General features: G+C 40.4%; 1 protein-coding gene across 1 annotated transcript in view; it reads right to left on the reverse strand.

Annotated features, from left to right (window-relative positions):
• The window catches only part of DNAH11 (dynein axonemal heavy chain 11), a 255136-nt gene that overhangs the window by 130245 nt on the left and 106093 nt on the right, over positions 1-18798 (reverse strand). Inside the window, exons 40-44 of the mRNA XM_090286851.1 lie at positions 17221-17353; positions 15171-15298; positions 14033-14181; positions 5487-5637; positions 2515-2646 (exon numbers count right to left, since the gene is read on the reverse strand). Of these exons, the coding sequence (XP_090142977.1) occupies positions 2515-2646; positions 5487-5637; positions 14033-14181; positions 15171-15298; positions 17221-17353 (693 nt within the window). The remainder of the gene's footprint in view (positions 1-2514; positions 2647-5486; positions 5638-14032; positions 14182-15170; positions 15299-17220; positions 17354-18798) is intronic.

The following is an 18798-nucleotide window of genomic DNA, read 5'->3' on the forward strand; positions in this document are numbered from 1 at the left end:
GAGTAGATAATGGACTATAGGGCAAGCAGAGAAGCAGAAAGAGCAGTGACAAGGTTACTCCAGAAGCCAGAGAGAAAGGAGGATGGCAGTTTATGGGAGCCCAGGGAGAGGTGACGTAAGACCTATTTTGGAAGTGGCCTGGGTTAAGACCACAGGCACCATGTGGGTCTGTTGCTGTTTGAACCCAGCTAAGATATTAGTTAGCTGTGTGTCCTCAAGCAGGACAGCTTACTGATGCGTCAGTTCCTTTTTGGAGAAGAATAGGAGAGTCGTTCCTATACATATAGGTTTAAGTGTCAATGAGAGAGCTCATTAAAAGCCCCAAGCACATTCCTCGCAGAGAGCAGGCACTCAGATTTGTTGAACTAATGCATGGCTATCCTAAGAACAGTTCTGTGTCTGCTTCATTTGTGTTTCAACCTCATAGCCTCTCTTTTGAATGCTTCATAGTTGGACCCCTTTTGAAAATTTGATGATGATGACAATGATGATGATGATGATTGCAACTATTAATTAGGAAGAAAGTGTCTGGAGAGAAAGGTAACCATTGTGATGCCCAGCTTCTAGCTTGAAGGCTGCCGCATTTGGAAATTGGAAAGATGAAAAGAGGATCATCTGGGAGGAAGGGGAGGTGGAGGGTCAAGAGCACAAAGATCTCAGCAATAACATCCTACTAATGCAATCCCCCCTGGTTTTACAGTCCCGGGAAAGGAAAAGCCTTGTGGAGAGCACTGGGAAGAAAACCATGGGGGTTCAGTAGAGGGGGAATTCTATGTGTGTCTCCACAAAGAAGAAACCCACACCTGCTGCAAATTGTGCTTCTGAGAAAAACCATGTGACGTCATCCAACACCAATTCTTGACTCTCACTCAAAGCTAAGGGCTATGATTCTTCAGAAAGCACCTGGAGATTACGGAAGAAAATGTGGCTCTTGAGAAGGGTCAAAATAAAACCTAGGAGACCAAGTGAATATCAACTTTATTTATAGATACAATTTCTAGTAACCCAGTGACGGGAAGCAGAACTGGGCCACAGGTTAGAGCAACCATGTGTTTTACGACCTCCAGTGAGCACTCGTGGCTGTGATGCCTTCCAACTTAAACTCCCTATTGACATCTGGACACATTTGGGGAAGCCTGCAAGATGTGTGCCATCTAGTTTGAATGCAGAGATTTAGGGGCACCTTTCAAAGCACCACAACCATGAGAGAGCCTAAGATACCCTAAGGGGTGTGGCATTTGGAGACTTGCCTGGGTGCGAGTCCTGATGTTGTTATTTCCTTTCAGTGTAACCTTGGTCAAGTTACTTCACTTCTCTGAGTTTTACTTTATCTACACAATAAGGATACCTTGAAGAATTATTGTGAAAATTACATGAGAAAATCTATAGAGGGAGGTGCATGGTGGAGATTAGAGGTGCGTATTTCTAACATTAAAAAACTCCACTTTGCACTTTGGCTAGTCTAAGCAGTGTGTGCATGTGTGTGTGTGGGGGGGGGGGGTGTATGCTTGTGAAAGTTTTTGTCTCAAGTACTTGCCCAAAAGAAATCAGAAGCCACACATGGGGTATGCTAGAAATGCTGTGTAGGAACGACAGCTTCACTTTAGGCTGAAGGAAAGACCAATGGGAAGGAACTGGCCCGGGGTTGACTATTACCCTGGGAATCACATGTGAGACTGAGTAGCAGGAAGGCAGACTAGAGACAAATAAAGCATGTGAAGGTTATTATAAGCTATGGATGGAATTGCATCCCCCCAAATCCATACGTTGAAGCCCTAACCCCCAGTGTGATGGCACTAGGAGGTGGGGGCCTTCGGGAGGCAAGGAGGTTTAGATGAGGTCGTGAGGGTGGTCCCTCATCTTTCTCTCTCTGCTGTGTGAGGAAACAGGAAAAGCGGCCGTCTGCAGGCCAGGAAGAGGGTCCTCACCAGAATCTGAACACACTGGCACCCTGACCTTGGACTTACAGCCTCTAGAACTAAGAGAAAGTAAATGTCTGTTTGGTATTTTATTACAGCAGCCCAAGCTTGGGCACTGTGACAGCCCAGCACAATCTAAATATGTTTCACTCTTGACTTAGGGCTACAGGGGTGGAGAAGGTGGGACAGACTCAACGGCTATTTTGTAATTGACACTGAAAGCATCCGGTGAATGGGGAAGAGTAATGCCTCCAGGTTTTAGGCTGGAGCAGCTGGGAGGAACGTGAGTGTCACTCAGGAGAAGAAAGAACAAGGAGGAAGAGCATGTTTGTGGGGGCGGCTGGCACTGCTCCAGAGGCCAGAGGGGCACGCAGAGTCTGAGCTCAGAGGGTGATCCGGTAGGGGCTATGGATCTGGCATGGTCAGCCGAGGTCAGAATAATCAGCCTGGCTGAGCTTGCCTGAACAATGCCCAGGCTTAGGAGAGAGCAGGGCGAGTCGGATAGATTTCTGTAATATAACAGAAACATAGGGGTCACACAGGATAACAATCCCTCCCAAATAGAACTGCTTCTGTAAGCTATTTCCACACACACCTGGTCTTGCAGCAGAGCGCCTCCGAAGGCCCAGATACAAGCAAAGACAAAATAGACTTCATAAACTTCTTTGGGGCTGTCGGAAGGTACATTTTCCGGAGTCAACAAACATTCCAGAAGAGCGCAAATAGTCTAAAGAACAAGAAATACCCATTCATTTAGGGCAACGTTTTTCCAACAGTGGAGTACGTTTCTGAGATTTACTAACAAATCCACTTTATCCTTAAGAGAGTATATCATTTTTCCCAACTCTGTGATTCGCTACATTGGGAGAGGCTGCCTTGGGGCTCTCCATCAATAGTGGAAAACCTTTGCCCCTTTTAATCAAACTGACATTCTAAGTAGTAACAAACTATTAAACAATTAAAATCTAAAATTGTCCACTTAACAGTCACTGTAAAAAACAGAAATACAAATAAACAAAAAAAATGGGGATATATCTATGATCTCTTTTTTATAAATAGGGAGTCAACTACATATAATATTCTATAATCTACTCGCTAACTTAAGAGTACAAACTAAAGACATATTTTCTTACCAGTAAGCGTCACTGGGAATGAATTAATAGAATTCCACGGGATAGAAAGGCTTATTTAGCTACTTTCCTCTTGTTGGACATTTAAATAACCCTCTTTTCCTTGGTGCTTTGACAGCCCCTTTCCCCACCTGTTGTCATCAATTTATAAAGTCAGACTGGTGGCCTTAGCCTGTGCCATTTTTTTTTTTTTTTTGGACGTCAGGCTAAATTTAGCTTGAAAGAAACTCTATTCAGGAACTTGTTCTTCATACCCTCTAGTGAACCCCAATGGGATCTGCTGGTGTGAAACCTACCCCCTGTTCACGGCTCCAGGTCAGTAATGAGGCCTTGGCAGCTGCAAAGGCCTTTCCCGTGTGAAATGATAACCAATAATAAACATGGCTTTGAATTAGTTCTCTAAAGCACCATCAGTTGTCATGAATTCACAATGTCACAGACCCTCAAAACTCATGATACGCTTTCTCTAGTTTTTGGAAACAGCAACAGGTTTTTATCACTATCACGTACACAGCAACACAAGCTTTAAGCAAAGCAGGTGAGGACTGCCCTTCCTTCCCAGCCATGAAAGAGGGGAAAATTCATGGTCATATGGCACGTGGGTTCCTGGAAATAGTTGGAGAGGCTTTTACTTTCAACAGGTGAGTACCTGTTCTATTTCTCAATCTTCTCTCCTGATTTCTAGTATTTTCTATTGTGTTATGTTCGCCAATTTAAAATCATTTTCTAATAGAAGAAAACTCATCAATTTGTTATCAAGAAAAATAATAAACAACTCTGAGCCTTTGCTATTGTTGAGTTTGAGCCAAGTTGGTCTAAGGGAACTGCTAAAATCAAAATAAAGCTGAAAGGTCTCAATGTTAAGTGATCCATTGAATTGAACACTCTAATAACTTTTTTTCCCCTATTTTCTCCCAAACACAGCACTTAGAAAACACTTTGAGCTCTGTGTCAGCAATTAATAAAATCATACTCTGGTGCATATTCTGAAAGAGTTAATACACCTTAAATACACCAAATACACCTTAAATACACCAAACTTAAAGCAAAGAAGTCTGATATACTGGAAAACATAATACACTAATTTCTTAAAGTAGCTTTTTAAGCTATTCTCTTTTACGGCCATTTTTGTTTCAAATCCCTGTCCTTACAAGTAATCACAGAAAAGAGACTATTGTATAAAACCGCTAAAAAAGGAGCTGAGCATAAAATGCCATTTCTGAATACTACAAAAGGAGGAAGTCATGTTAATTCCTACTGACCTATTTTCACACTACTCTTGAATGAAAAAACTCACACCACTGAGAATCACACAAATACACAAGTCAAGTTGAGAAAGAACACGACCATGCTTTTTATAAGTATTACACCAGAGGAAGTCTAATTAGGCTAACCACATAATTAATTCATTATGAATAAATTCAGACCTGCTTTCAGAAATAAATTATACCTCAGCTAATTACTGCTGAAGACTAGCGTTTACTTAATTGGTGTGTGAATTATCCAAAAACCTGCACTTTCTCTTCTTATTGTGCTTGTGACTTTTTCTAATTTAGCTTCAAACAAATTTGGTAACATAGTAAGTTAATGGTAACAAAGTACTTTGAAATCAATTTTGCTCCTGGGGGGCAGTGAAGAAAGGTTACTAATTATAAATCTTTTGTTAAGTTTTGTGCTTGTCAAGGCTGGGGATAGTTCCTTTTCTTGCTGAGATTAAGATCACAGCCTTCATTTCTATGTACTGTGAATTATTTTTATTTGCTTCCATGACAACATATCATGTATACCCTTCACTTTTACCAGCTGTCCCATGAGTATTAAAAAAAATAATTACCCTGGGAATAGTATGGCCTGTCCTTGTAGACTTACCTGACTTTAGGAATGTTTGAGGGAGTGGGAGAAGAGGAAGAGAGGAGAGAATGGTACGTCTGTGGGGAGTGGCACCTATGTGGTTGAGTCTAGAAGCTTTCTCTTACTCAGTGGTCAACATCATTAATGAAACAGATTTTTTGTAATCAAAAAATATACTGAGCACCTTCTGTGGGCCAGTTGCGTAGGATACAGAAAAAGATATAAGGCTCTTACAACTTTGCTCTTCTTATTCCATTTAAATACACTAGTGAGGAACACATGATTCAATAAAGACATATCTGGCATCTACGACATGCTAGTAACTGTGTAAGTCTCTGGAGATATAAAAATGAATAAAAGGTGGTTTCAGCCCTCTAGTTCACCATCTTGTGAAAGAGATGGCAAACCTGAATGATAAGAGATTGTGAGAGGTGCGTGCCAGGGGTTTGCAAAAAGCACTGGGGAACACAGGGGTTAGAGAATGAGGGTTGGAGAAAACTCAACTCCAGCAAAATCTTCTGTTGTCTTGATGAGCTGCACTTCCGCATCAGGACTAGAATGTTACACAATATCACGGAAGACACACCTGCACCAGGCTGTTCTCTGGAATCGAAGTGATGGTTTTAAAGCTTGTTCTCAGCTTATCCAAGCACGCAGGAACGTATTTATCAAAAAGAATCGTTAAGTTGGCCTTTTCTGACTGATGCTGCCTTCTGTCTACCCAGCTGGCCACATACCTGAAAGAGAACACAGAAAAGCTTTCCCTGAGCCCTAGGCTTGAAAAGCAGAGTTTCAGCAGCTCAGAAGCGTTGCCCTTCCACACAGCTTGGTCAACACTTCAGGGACACGTATCAGTGAGCTCATTCTATTTCTAAAGCTGCAAATATTTTCAAATGACCCTTTAAAAACATGTGTTAATGGCCATTTATACCTTAATGAAAAGAATGTAAAAGACACTTCTAATAGCAGGAGAAGCCAAACACAATAGATTCTAAGTAGGTCATTACGGAGCATTTACAAGGAAGAGGTGGTCTGTCATTGCCTGGAGGACCGAAACTATCCCCATAGGGCAAACCTTATTTATGAAAACAGCTTGGGATTTTTCTTGATTAATCTTGGCATCAATTATTTAATAATGAGAAATCAGTTACAAATAAAAAGGTGAAAATTCCACAGGGGCTCTTTCAAAGTCCCCCTTTTCCACTGGACTGAATGTAACTGTAACCTCAGAGTTGATAATACGGTTCCAACACCCAGCTCTAAAATGGCATCTCATTCTTGGGTACAGATGTATTAATCTGAAGCTTATACAATGTTATCTATTTTGATACAGTATCTCTAACTTATTAATAAAATAATACTTATCGATGGGATGAAGCACAGCTTAGCAGCATCCACAGTAGTCTCTGGGGAGAAACTGTATGATGTTAAATGAAAAATAACTGCTCAAAAAGTTCTCATTAAATAAGAAGCAATGATAATAAATACATTTAGCTGCCAGCAGAGAAGCCGGGCGTCCAGACCAATTACAACTATACCTTGCTTTAAGCAAATCAGATTTCACATTTTCAGTATCAGAAGAAATTAAGGCATGATGATTAGCTTATAAAAGACTCCCTTTGATTTTCTCAAGGCTTCACAATAGGGCTTTTATTAAATATTCAGCTAACCTTTATGCTATTGTTAGATCTATAAAATATGAACTGTCAAAGCTTTTTTTAGGTCCAAGAGGAATGATGTTTAGTTGAAGTCCAGGTGCATGATGGTAACACGAGAGAGCCTATCTGGGTGACGGTGACAGTGGGCACCATGAAACAATGAAACCAGGGACAACAGGTGTTAGCTACTGGGCCCCACTGGCTGGAAGGCCACGCCTACCCCTCAGCTACTCATCTTACTGCACCAGCTGCCAGAAGTGGAATCTTAGTGTCCAGAGCTTACAGCTGATGGGGGCAGGGGCGGGGACAGTTCAGAGAGGGAACTCTAAGAAAGTCAGACTTCTGGATCTGTATCGCAGCTCCACCGTTGTTCAACTTCGTTACCTGGGGCAAGTTACTTAATCTCTCTTTGCTTCATGTTTCTCATCTGTCAGTGCAGATGATGATAATACAGACTTCATAGGGTTGTCCTGAGAATTAACCAAGTTCTCATTTATAAAGTGCTTAGGTTAGTATTTGACATATAGCAGTTCTTAATAGATGTTAGTCATTAGCACAGAGTTGGTGGAACTGGGAGAATTGGGTTCAGGTTCTGACTCTGTCTTGGTGTGTGTCTCTGAAAGGTAGTAGTGTCACCCTAGGGCATGAGAGTGGCAGCCAGGGCTCTGATAGATGTGACAAACCCCACCCCCACCCCCAGACTCAGCAAAGTCTCTTCCCAGTCTCTGTGGGAGCAGAAGACTATGCATAAATAACTATGAGCGGCAGCCTCAACACAGCCCCAGAGGGAAAATGGGCTTTGCACTTGGGGGGCAGGGAAGAGTTACTTCATTGACCCACAGGAGCAGTAGAGAAAGTCTCTCTTTGGGAGAAAACCTACTGAGCCCGTGAGCAAATGATGCTACTGTACAAATTACCTCCACAAGTAAGGAGGAGACATGGTGAGAGCTGAACCTGCCCAGAGAAAATTAAAAGGCCCCCAAATGAGCTCTGCTAGGGGTCCAACAACACGATTTAGCCTAGGGGGTGAAAAAGTCTATGTTGTTAAATATGAACAGTTGATAATTTAATGTATAAATTACCATTCAATTTTCATAGTTTGGAATAAAAAGTCATTACAAGGCAGCAAATTTAGGAGGAAAGACTATTATCGTCAGCAATGGCAAAAATTGAAGATTCAGATCTCTGTTGGTAATTCTTTCCAACTTTATAAAAAAGTTCCTTATAATTAAAAATAAAATTCTATAGATTTGAACATGACCACACAACTAAAAATGACATGCTGTCTCAGGAAGTAGCTCCATTATGGCACCTTAATGTACCACCTTAATACCAACGTCTAGGCCACGAACAGAATGTTTGTCTCTTCAGCATTCGCAAACATGTTCCATGCAATCAGCTCTGTTGCTATTCCCTTCTCCAGAAGTGCTATGGGTGTGTCATATGAAGTCTAAAACCCTGCAGTTTGGAAACTATCCAAGTAGCCACAGTTTTCAGGCTTCAAAAAACTTTTTTTTTTTTTTTTTAATTCGTCAGTAGTTTGGGTTTGGAATCTATCAGGTAGGACACAGCAGGAATTCATCAGAGCACCCCATAATTTTCCCCTCGCAACCAACACTGGGCTCTCTATCATTCACAGAGGCCGGGACAAATGTCCCAAATTAGGAGGACACTGCTGATCACCAGCGCATGATGATTATTTCTAATCTTGATGTTTACGAATATATAAAGAATCCAAAAATGAAAGGGTAGGACTGCGGGGGTAGACGATATCAAGCTCACCCAGCCCAGGTGAGAGGATTAGTGAAACACAGCCAAAGGATATTTTAAGCCAAAGTAACAGAGGGAAAAAAATACAATCTAAAGTTGTGGCCTCCAGAAGTTATTTTCCAGTAATCTCTTTTGGAATCAGACTAAATTCTAGAGATACTTCCAACTTTCCTGCCATTGTTTACAAGCTAAGTAACATGTAGTTTGGTAGATCCCTTATGAATACATTTAAATAATTCTTTACCTGTATATATTTTTTCTTTCTATGCATTTCATCCCTTTCTACTAGAAAAAATTCCTGCTAATCAGAATTTTCAGAAATGTTCTAATTCCTGTGCCTTTCTCTACTTTTCAACATCTCAACAGACATATATGAACTATCCAGGATTCTTCCAGTAAACTTACTTAGAACTCAGAATTAAAGTAAAATAGTATTTGATTTGTACAGCAAGTCGCACGGGGGTATGATTTTAAGGCTGTTGTCTGTCCTTGTAGGCTGTCTGCTATAAAGTATGGACATAAATTTATTTCTTTCAATAGCTCAGTGAATTTTAACAAAAATATTCTAAGAAGCTTACATGACAATGGCACTATCTTTAGTCCTTAAATGGAACCGCACCGTGACACAATGAACATATTGTATTTCATAACTTCTACCTGCAATATCTTATCAGTTCCTACAATATGAGGTAACAAAATAGAGTTCCTATTCTGTTCACTGAAAGAACCTAGAAGCAATGACATACCAACGGCAAGGAGCACACCTAGCACCCCTCTATTGAATTCTAAGTAGCATTCCTTGTACAAAAAGTAGTTTCTTCTGGTTCCTTGGAGAAATGGCTGAATCAGGCCTCAGGTAAGGAAAATCCGAGATAAGTCAGAAGTATCTTTTTTAGCCAGAAAGCAAAGGGCTCAGAGACTTAGGAGAACAAGTGAAAAACAAAACGCAGAAGTGGCTGGTTTGAAGAGGTTCTTGCTGGCCAAATTTGGGCCAGTTTGAGCATACAAAAGAATAATGCAGGTGATGAATTATTACCCACTGAACTGAAATAAAAGAAGCCATGAATAGAAAATGATATGCCTCAAAAATGAAAGGAAAAAGGAGAGACAGGAAGAAAGAGAGAAAGGGAAGGAAGAAGAAAAACTAGAAGAGGAAAAGTTCTTGACAGAAAAATGTCACCCAATATGTGTTGACAGAGTGTCTAAATTAGGAGACCCCCACTTTGCAACCACCAATGGCTGGTTCTTTAAAACATCAATCTCATTCTCTTCAAAACTGTAAATGTCATGAAAGAAAAGGTGGGGGGGTGTGGAAATCTAATGAACAAAATAAACTGACAAACAAAATAGAAACAGAGGCATGGATACATGGAACAGACTGACATGTCAGAGGGGAGGGAGTGTGGGGGTTGTTCGATGAAAGAAGAACAACAAGAAAAAAACCACATAAACATAGCACACACAGACACAGACGAGTGTGGTGATAGCCAGAGGGAAAGGGGGGTAGGGGTAGGAAGAGGTGGGCAATGGCGGGATAAGTGGGGACAGGCAGAGACTGTGCTTGGGGCGATGGGCGCACAGCGCAGCGTGCAGATGTTCTGTTGAGTTGTACACTTGAAACCATGTATGGTTTGGTGAATTGATGTCACCCCAATAAATTCAATTTAAAAAAAGAAAGAGGTGGAGGCCTACTTTAGATTAAAGGAGACAGCAGAGACAAGTAGATGCAATCCATGACCCGTGTTCTGATGCTTGGTTTTTTTAAAGCTATGGTGGAAACTACTGGAGTAAATGGGAAAATTTGAAAAAAATTACTTTATCAGATAATGTTGTTTCAAGGCTCAATTTCTTAGGTATGTTCATTGTACTGTGTTCATGTATGAGATAAACATTGAAGAACTAAGGGATGAAATGTATCAACATGTCCGATTTACTTTGAAATAATTCATTAAAAAAAAAAAGTCAAAAATACATGTATCTCTGTGTCTGTGAGCAAGTGTGTGTCCAGCCGGACAGAAACAAAACGCAGTGCAATGGGAACAATGGAGACTGCAGGGAAAGGGGGTGTGGCCGTATGGGTACTACCACCTTTTCATCTTTTCTATAGCTGTTAACACTTTTAAATTTAAACATCAAGACCTAAGATACTGGTTTGGAAAACTAGGTTAAGCATTATGTCGTTCTCAGAAGGTAATTAAGGGTTAAATGGGTCAGAACATGTAAAACTGTCACATTATTAGTATTATGACTAAATAAGATAATAATATATCCAATAAATACGAAGTGACAAAAATAATCCTCAACCAAAAATAGCCTTTTTTTTTTTTTTTGTAGTTTTCATTGAAGGTTTATGGCGGTAGGAGGTGAAAATATAAAAATATCCTTTAGAGAAGATCCCCATTGCTTTGGATAATGACCTGGATGGACCTTTCGGTCATACATATAAAAATGAAAACCTATCCTTAGATCTTAGATAAAACAAAAACCTCCATCAAAATAAAATGTGATGCTGAAGACAGACTTGTTTAACATTCTTAGGAATGTATATTGGGTGTCTCTTCATCCAACCTGTGACCTTTGACTCACTAGATAAAAAGTCCTTTAAACAGATTTTGTTAGCACATAGCTCTCTACAGGATGTTACTGAGACTGAATTACATAGACCTGGGGAACTGAGTGGTACGCTACTGAAATTAGGCCACTCCTATGGGGTCAGGGGCCCTCTGAAAGAAAAGGGGTGGTGTGCAAAGACTGCCCCTGCTGTCTGTATGGGGGAGTCCAGCGTACTGGAGAGTCTCCCTCAGCTAGCCCCCATCCAATAGAAGCGTCCTAGGAGGTCATCAGAACCCTAGCTGGGGACAGGAGGTGGACACCCAAGAAGAACTCTTCATTTTAGACTTGTAAAAATCACTCCCTCCTCAAGTCCAATCCAGTAGAGCTTTGTGCAACACACAAGCCTGAACACAGCTCTCCTCTGCTGCAGAGTTAAGGGAGGAGACTTGTGAGCAAATCAGTCCACAGAAAAAGCAGCCTGGAGAAGTGCCTCAGTCAGGCGTTTGGCACAGGACAGCTGTCTTCAAATAAGGAGAATGAGGGAGGATTGGATGATTGACAAAGGTGTGGGCATGCAGTGGGGACACTGGAAGGAAGGTGCCACCCAATGGGGGAATAGCTGAGCAATGGTTATAACCACCTATGCCTGCAAGGACAGGAGAATGACGGACTACCACCAGACCTGGAAGGAAAGACTACCACCAGACCTGGAAGGAAAGAACCTTACAGAGACATTTGAGAGGAGCTGACCTGCAGTTGAGAGAAACAGTCATCCTGATGTGACCCTGCAAGGAGGGAGCCAGGGAATAAATTGCCTGACCTCATCTCTTCTCTCCCTCTCATTTCCTGCCAGGGCTCCTTATTCACCAAAGCAACCAGGAGCCACAGGGCAAGGAGCCCATTGATGTGGCCCTCACAGGACAGCCTCAGGGACACAGAACACGGGGGAGGGCGCAGAAGAACCTGACTCAAACACACCAGCCATAGCATGTGTTCACATGCAGAGCTCGGACGTTTCCACCGCTCACAGTGGGAATGTTAAAGGGGGTGACAAGTGACCACCGGAATGAATTATGGGAACCGTGAGCATGTGAAGAGTAAGCAAGTGGGCACAATAAACTTGTTCTAACTCAAAGTATTACTAACTGTTCACATATGCACATTATATGTACACATACATACACATGCTCACTAAATAAGATATATACATATGTGTGTGTGCATGCACTCCATCTGAACAATTATTATTTATTCATTTCTTCAACAAATACTGACTTCTTAACATGTACAAGGTGTGAACAGGGTAACATCCAACTAAAAATGACAAAGGCATACAGATGCTAATTTAATTACCTTTAAATTAGCCTAATTAATCAGCTTTAAATTTAATTGCCAATGGGTTCTTCAAATAATCATGTAAATTTTTAGCTCTTTTAAAAATGAAGATAAAAAGAGAAATGTTCACAGCAACAACAAAACCAAACAAATGGATTTAAAAACAGGCAAAGGACTGAAATAGGCATTTCTCCAAAGAAAATATGCAAATGGTCAAAAAGCACACGAAAAGATGCTCAACATCACTAATCATTCTGAAAACACAAATCAAAACTGAAATGAGGTAACATTTCACACCCATTAGGATGGCTACTATAAAAAAATAGAGAAAATAACAAGTTTTGGTGAGGACATGCAGAAATTGGAACCCTCATGCACTGCTGGTGGGAATGTAAAGTGGAACAGCCACCATGGAAAACAGTATGTCAGTTCTTCTAAAATTTAAAAACAGAACTACCCTGTGAGAACCGAGGGATCGCCAGTTCGGTTCCTCGTCTGGGCACACGCCTGGGTTGCGGGCCAGGTCCCCAGGTCTGAGTGTGTAAGAAGATTATTCTCTCACTCATTGATGCTTCTCTCCCTTTCTCCCTTCCTCTCACTCCAAAAAAAAAATTAAATCTTTTTAAAAACCTTTTACTAAAAAGTACTCCAAGGACAAATGGCTTTATAAACCAATTCTAACTGCATGAGGAAGAAATAATACTTATTTTACCCACTCCCTTCCAAAGAACAGCAGAAGTAAAATTACCAACTAGTTTTCTGCTCACTCTCCAACACAAAACCCAGATGAAGTGTCTTGCATAACATTCAACAGTTTCTTTGCTGTCTCCATATACAGGGTGGGCAAAAGTGGGCTTACAGTTACTCGGTGGAAATGCAGAAGAATAAACTTGCGTACTCACAACGGTAAACCTCCTTTTGCCTGCCCCTGTATTCATGGATCATGTAAGCTCTCCATTTAGCAGACCTCGTTGTCCAGCGCCACACCACAAGTCTGCTTCCCTTCCTCCACCTTCTGGAAGCATGTTCCTTTCTCTCAAGTCAGACCAGACACTGTGAGTTAGTACATGACTGTTCACATGCTAATTTGCACAAGAAGTCCGCTAATAAACCTCAGTAGCAGTTAACAATACTCATTTGGGGGGGGAGGTACAGACTGAATTTATAAAGCTACCTGTTATGACTAAAAGTCTGATTCCACCCAATAAACCACCTGCATTGAAATAAAATAAAATAATAAAATAAATAAAAACAGAACTAGCATATGATCTATTAGTTCCACTGTGGATATATATCCAGAATAATTAAAAGTAGGGACTCAAAGAGACACCTGTATGCCCTGTTCATAGAAGCATTAATTGCTACAGTTAAAAGACAGAAGTAGCCCAAGTGTTCACTGACAAATGAATAAATAAATAAAATGTGGTCTATACTGGATACGTAAAATGGAATATCATTCAGCCTTAAAAAGGAAGGAAATTCTGGCACATGCTCTAACACAGACAGACTCTGAAGACATTATGCTAAGTGAAATAAGCCCATCACAGAAGGACAATTACTGTATGATTCTATTTATGAGAGATACCTAGAGTACTTGAATAGAAAGGGCCTGGGGCAGTGACTGGGGAGTCGCTGTTTAATGGATATGGGGCTTCAGTTTGGGAAGATAAAAAACGTTAGGGAGATGGTCGGTGGTGATGATTTACAACAGTGTGAATGCACTTGATGCCACCAAACTGTACACTTAAAAATGGTTAAACTGGTCAACTTTGTATTATATACATTTTACCACAATTTTAAAGAAAGCAGTACTCACGGATTCCAGCCCAAATCTTGTGGGTTCACATACAGAATACCAGCTCTGGACACAGTAGCTGGGGTGGCCGTCCTTAAGTGATGAATCTCGAAGAGCAGCCTCATGGCGGGAGTAAGGGCTATGCGCTCATTGCTGGCCAAGGTCAGCACCTGGGCAAGAGCACAGCACAAAAGAGGCCCTGTCACTCTGGAGGGGAGCAACACTGCCAATTTACCATAACAACGGAAGCACTTCCCCCAGCAGAAGTGCCAAAGGCTGTGAGCTCACAGTCCCAAGTTAGATGTATGCACAGACCGAATAAAGATCCCCATTCATCCCAGAGGGGTGCTCTCTGACCCTTGAGGAACAAACTCACCAACTTCGACTTATTGATGCCAATCTTTAAGTCACTGGTAATTATTACTAAATATAAGACATTTGTTCTAAGAGTGATTACATGAAAAAGCCTGAATACCACAAAAATAAATTTTCTTCAGAATCTAAAATACCACAATTACCAATTTTCCTATAGAAACTCATGTAAGCAGAAAGATCTCAGACCTATATTTTATGATAAGCAATGTCTTCATTCAGAAAGCAGTAATTACTGTTAATTTAAGGTGGTAACTAATTCTGTTCTGTGGTAACTATGATTTCTGAATTCTCTTCCTGACCCTAACCTGGCAGGGCCCAAGTGGCCTCTCACAGCCCTGCCCCATCTCCCTTTGATTTTGCTGGGAATGCTGGGTTAACCACTGGCAAAATGCTTAGGAATGCATTTCTACTCAATCGGTAGCCACAGGAACTACTAAATTTCAAACTTGTCCTTTATTATCCAAATATTCCATCCTTAATCAAAGATAAAATGTAATAATTTATGCCTAGCTCTTGGAAATGGTAAAATGTGTATGACGTAAATTCTTGGATACATATCTCCTTTGTTAAGATGGTTAAATTTATATAGGCAAGAAAAATGTTTTCACTTAAACTCTTTAACAGTGACATTAAGAGAATTATCAGAAAAGTGCCACTTATCAAAATGGTAACTAATAGAACATCAGGCTGATGATTAAGAACCAGTATTAAAATCAGCAAGTGAATAAAACAATGAACACACTCCAGGTGTTAGTTTAAGGTTCGGCTCTGAGGTATTACTCACCTTGTTATCATCCATGACAGTATTTAGTGATTCAATCCACATGGGATCAATATCTCCATCCAGGACTATCCATTTTGGTCCATCATGGGTAAGATTTGCTTGTTCTCGCAGAATGGATGAGAAGAGACCTATAAATTAAGAGTAAACAATCTTAATATATATATAATGCAGTTGAGTGCTGTTATTTCTAAAATAAATTTGTTATTTTTTCTATTGGAAGCTTTTTTATTAAGTAAATAAATTGGCTGTAAATTTGTCGCCTCTCTCTGGCAGGCAATGTGTAATAGCTTTCGAGCCATACCTGGGCTCCAGACCACAGGGCAAGTTTCACTTTCATGAGGAGATTCCTGAACTTCACTGACTGAGCCTCCCCATATGTCACTGAAAGTTGACAGTAACTTCCCTGAAGAATAATTGTGGGAATTTATAAAAGGTAACACATAGGAAACCCCAAACTTATACCAAATAAAGGCATTATCCTTTCTCATGCACATACATTCAGTATCTATTTTAGGCCAAACATCAGTTTATTTCACCTTCTCCATTTTTCTATAACAACCTTCAAGGGACATAATTCTAAAGCTAAAGTATTCAGAAGTGCTATAGATTTCCTTAAGAAAGTTGGTCACTGGCATTATATTATCATGACTTCACAAGATGTATAGACAGAAACATTTAAAATCCATAGTCCTTTTTGCTGTTACTACATATATAAGCATTGTGTGTTACATGGTGTATTTAATAGTTGCTGACTTTTCAAAACTTAAGTACATAATACCATGGTGAGAAAAATGATATAATGCATGTATGTGGAATGCTTTGTTTCCTCTGTGAAGTCTTTTGTACAAAAATAAGTGATAGCATGCAGTAGAACTCGCCATGATTCAAAAAAAGCCAGCATCGTTTGATAGCTTCCATAGAGTTTCAGAATAAACTGATATTAGTCCCTTCCTGCCACAGTCCTTTAAAAACAATGATGAAAAGCTAAGAGCAAAATTTGATTGTCCCACAAACTAAGAACGATGAGGTAGGCTTCTAAACACAGGATCACCAAGGAATTCTTCTCTGATGTGCCATTTGACCAAATACTTCAATAATATAAGGAAGGAGGCAGTGCAGATACTTCTGGTGTTGCAGATGGTGGGGCCTTCAAGTGCAAAAATGTATATAATACAAAGTTTCCCAGGTGATGGGAAAATCCTTGACATGTCCCAGGAAGAGCAAGGAGGCCAGGGTTCATGGATTATATATAATAGGTGAAGGGCAGAGCACAAGAAATGAGGTCAGACATGGGGAAGGAGGATCTAATCACATAAGAACCATGCAGGCCTTAGATAAAGGTTGGGTCTAAGGATGATGGAATCCACTGGAAGTGGCAAGCAGAGAACTAACATTTTGAAGAGCACACTCTATCTGCTGTATGGAAAAATGAACTGCAGGTAGACCAGATGGACTAATGTGGTAGCTGCAGAGGAGAGAAGTGCTGGAATATGTGTCTTTTAAAGGTAAAGTCTATATGATTTGCTGTAGAGTTGAAAGTAGAGTGTGAAAGGGGGAAAAGGACTCAAGGAGGATACCAAGGATAGTGCACTTAATGAAATGAGAAGTAATAGTAAAAGATTTTAATAAAAGGGTTGGTTTATCTGCAAATACTTTCAAGGCAAGAAACCTGTCCCATTGACTTTTGTCCCTGGCACAGAAAAAGCCCGCCTGAAACAAGTCAGTGTCTTGGATCGGGTTACTTTGTAAATGCTCCCTGAGGCATTTATGTTGACTTCTTTCCTAGTGTGCACGGAGCCCTGACATAATTGATGTGGGATAAAATACACATCTCTGAGCACAAAACTGCTGAATGCAAATTGACCTCTTATTCAAATCTAGCTTGAATTTATAGGTTATAAATGCTGTTCTGAGTCGCTGTATCTCCAGTAATGCCAACACATAAACAGTAAATCTACAACTATGACTAAAATTGGCTTGAACTGAGAAATGGTTTTTCTGGATAAAAATGAGAAATTTTTAGCACTTCAAAAGGGGAAATACTACTTGCCATCTTTCCATTCTCGGGTAGCGTGATGTATGAAACCAAAGAGTTCATCTGTTGTCACAGCTTTAGGGTTTAAGTCATTCCAAATGGGTTTTTGTTTCATGTTAACATATGTTCGGTTCAGTGTTCTCAAAATCTGAAGGGAAGAAGGAAGAAAAGCTAAGAAAATACTAATGTAAGCCAAATGGAAAGCAAAAGATTTCGAAGGATTTTCCTTATTCATTATATGTTCCTGGATATTCTTTGTATTAAAATTGAGAATGAGAAAAGATTTACATGTGCACATTTTCATCACCATCTTGAACAATTTATTCCTGCAATCTCTTAGGAGCAATTCACCTGATTCTTTGAACAATGTACGCTAGAGGAAGTCACTCTACTATGTGAGACTTTTAACCACATGTGCACAGTGAAGGACTGTATGTAAGTAAGCATCCGGTTCATACTATTAAAATCCACTCTGCCTGTATTATTTAGATTGTGCTCAAAAATTAGCTTATGTCAGAATCCTTAGAGGGTGTTAAAATACAGACTGCTGGACCCAATCTCAGAGTTTCTGACTCAGTAGGTCTGGGGTGGGACTGATGAGTAGCATTTCTACTAAGGTCCCAGGTGATGCCAATGATGCTGGTCTGGATGTGCTTTGAGAGCTAGTGACCCGGAGCAAGACTTCTCAACAGCAGATTTCCTTAACTTGAGGGAAGAGGGCGTGCAGCGCACTGGGCATCCCATGGGCAGAGGCCAGGGATGCTGCTGAACATCCTACAATGCACGGGGCAGGCCCTACAACAAAGAGTTAACCCTGATCTTCTCACAGGGGCCTGAAGGACTGATAAACATTTGCCAAACACTTTGGAATAATAAGTTGTTAAACAGCATGGGCCTGAGCTTTGGACCTCTCATTGCATCAGCTTACAGAATCAGTAAAGACCAGAAGAAAGCAATCAAATGCCTTAGGAATAGTAAGTTGACATTTTTAAGACACCATGATTCTACCGAAAATTATAGAATTTAATTTTCCCCTCCCTAAACCATGGCCCTGCATCTGAAACTTACTATAACAGAATAATTACAGGTCTTTCAGCTATCAACTTGACTATTTCAATTATTACCTTTTTTCACTAGAAAGTTCCTCACACAGGGCCTCTTTTTACGATTGCTCCACTCTGGGTTCACATCTAACTGCTGGCAAGTTCTCTACACACCCACGCTCTAAAGCCTTACATGCCCACTCTCCTTATTTTTAGTCGTTGGCTACTAAATGTGTTTACACTCCAGCACCCTGAGTTAAAATACATGCATTTCTGCATATACTGTCTGCCAAACAAAAAAATAAGTATGTTACCAGGACTGTCGGTAAGACCAATCAAAATCAAGCAGTGAACTACAAATAGGGACAATAATATCCAGGGCATGTCATCATTACGCAGAATAAATTACACATAATGCACCTACTAGGTACCTCATAATGCGCATGATAGGTAGCTCAAAAATGTGGTTTTTGCTGCCTCCCTTTTTTTCAAGTTTTGTTTTTGCCCTTTACAGGCCTATATTTTGAGAGAGTACTGAAGGGAAACATTC

Source organism: Furipterus horrens, unplaced genomic scaffold (assembly GCF_987537825.1).
Source record: "Furipterus horrens unplaced genomic scaffold, mFurHor1.1.pri manual_scaffold_9, whole genome shotgun sequence".
Lineage (NCBI taxonomy): Eukaryota > Metazoa > Chordata > Mammalia > Chiroptera > Furipteridae > Furipterus > Furipterus horrens.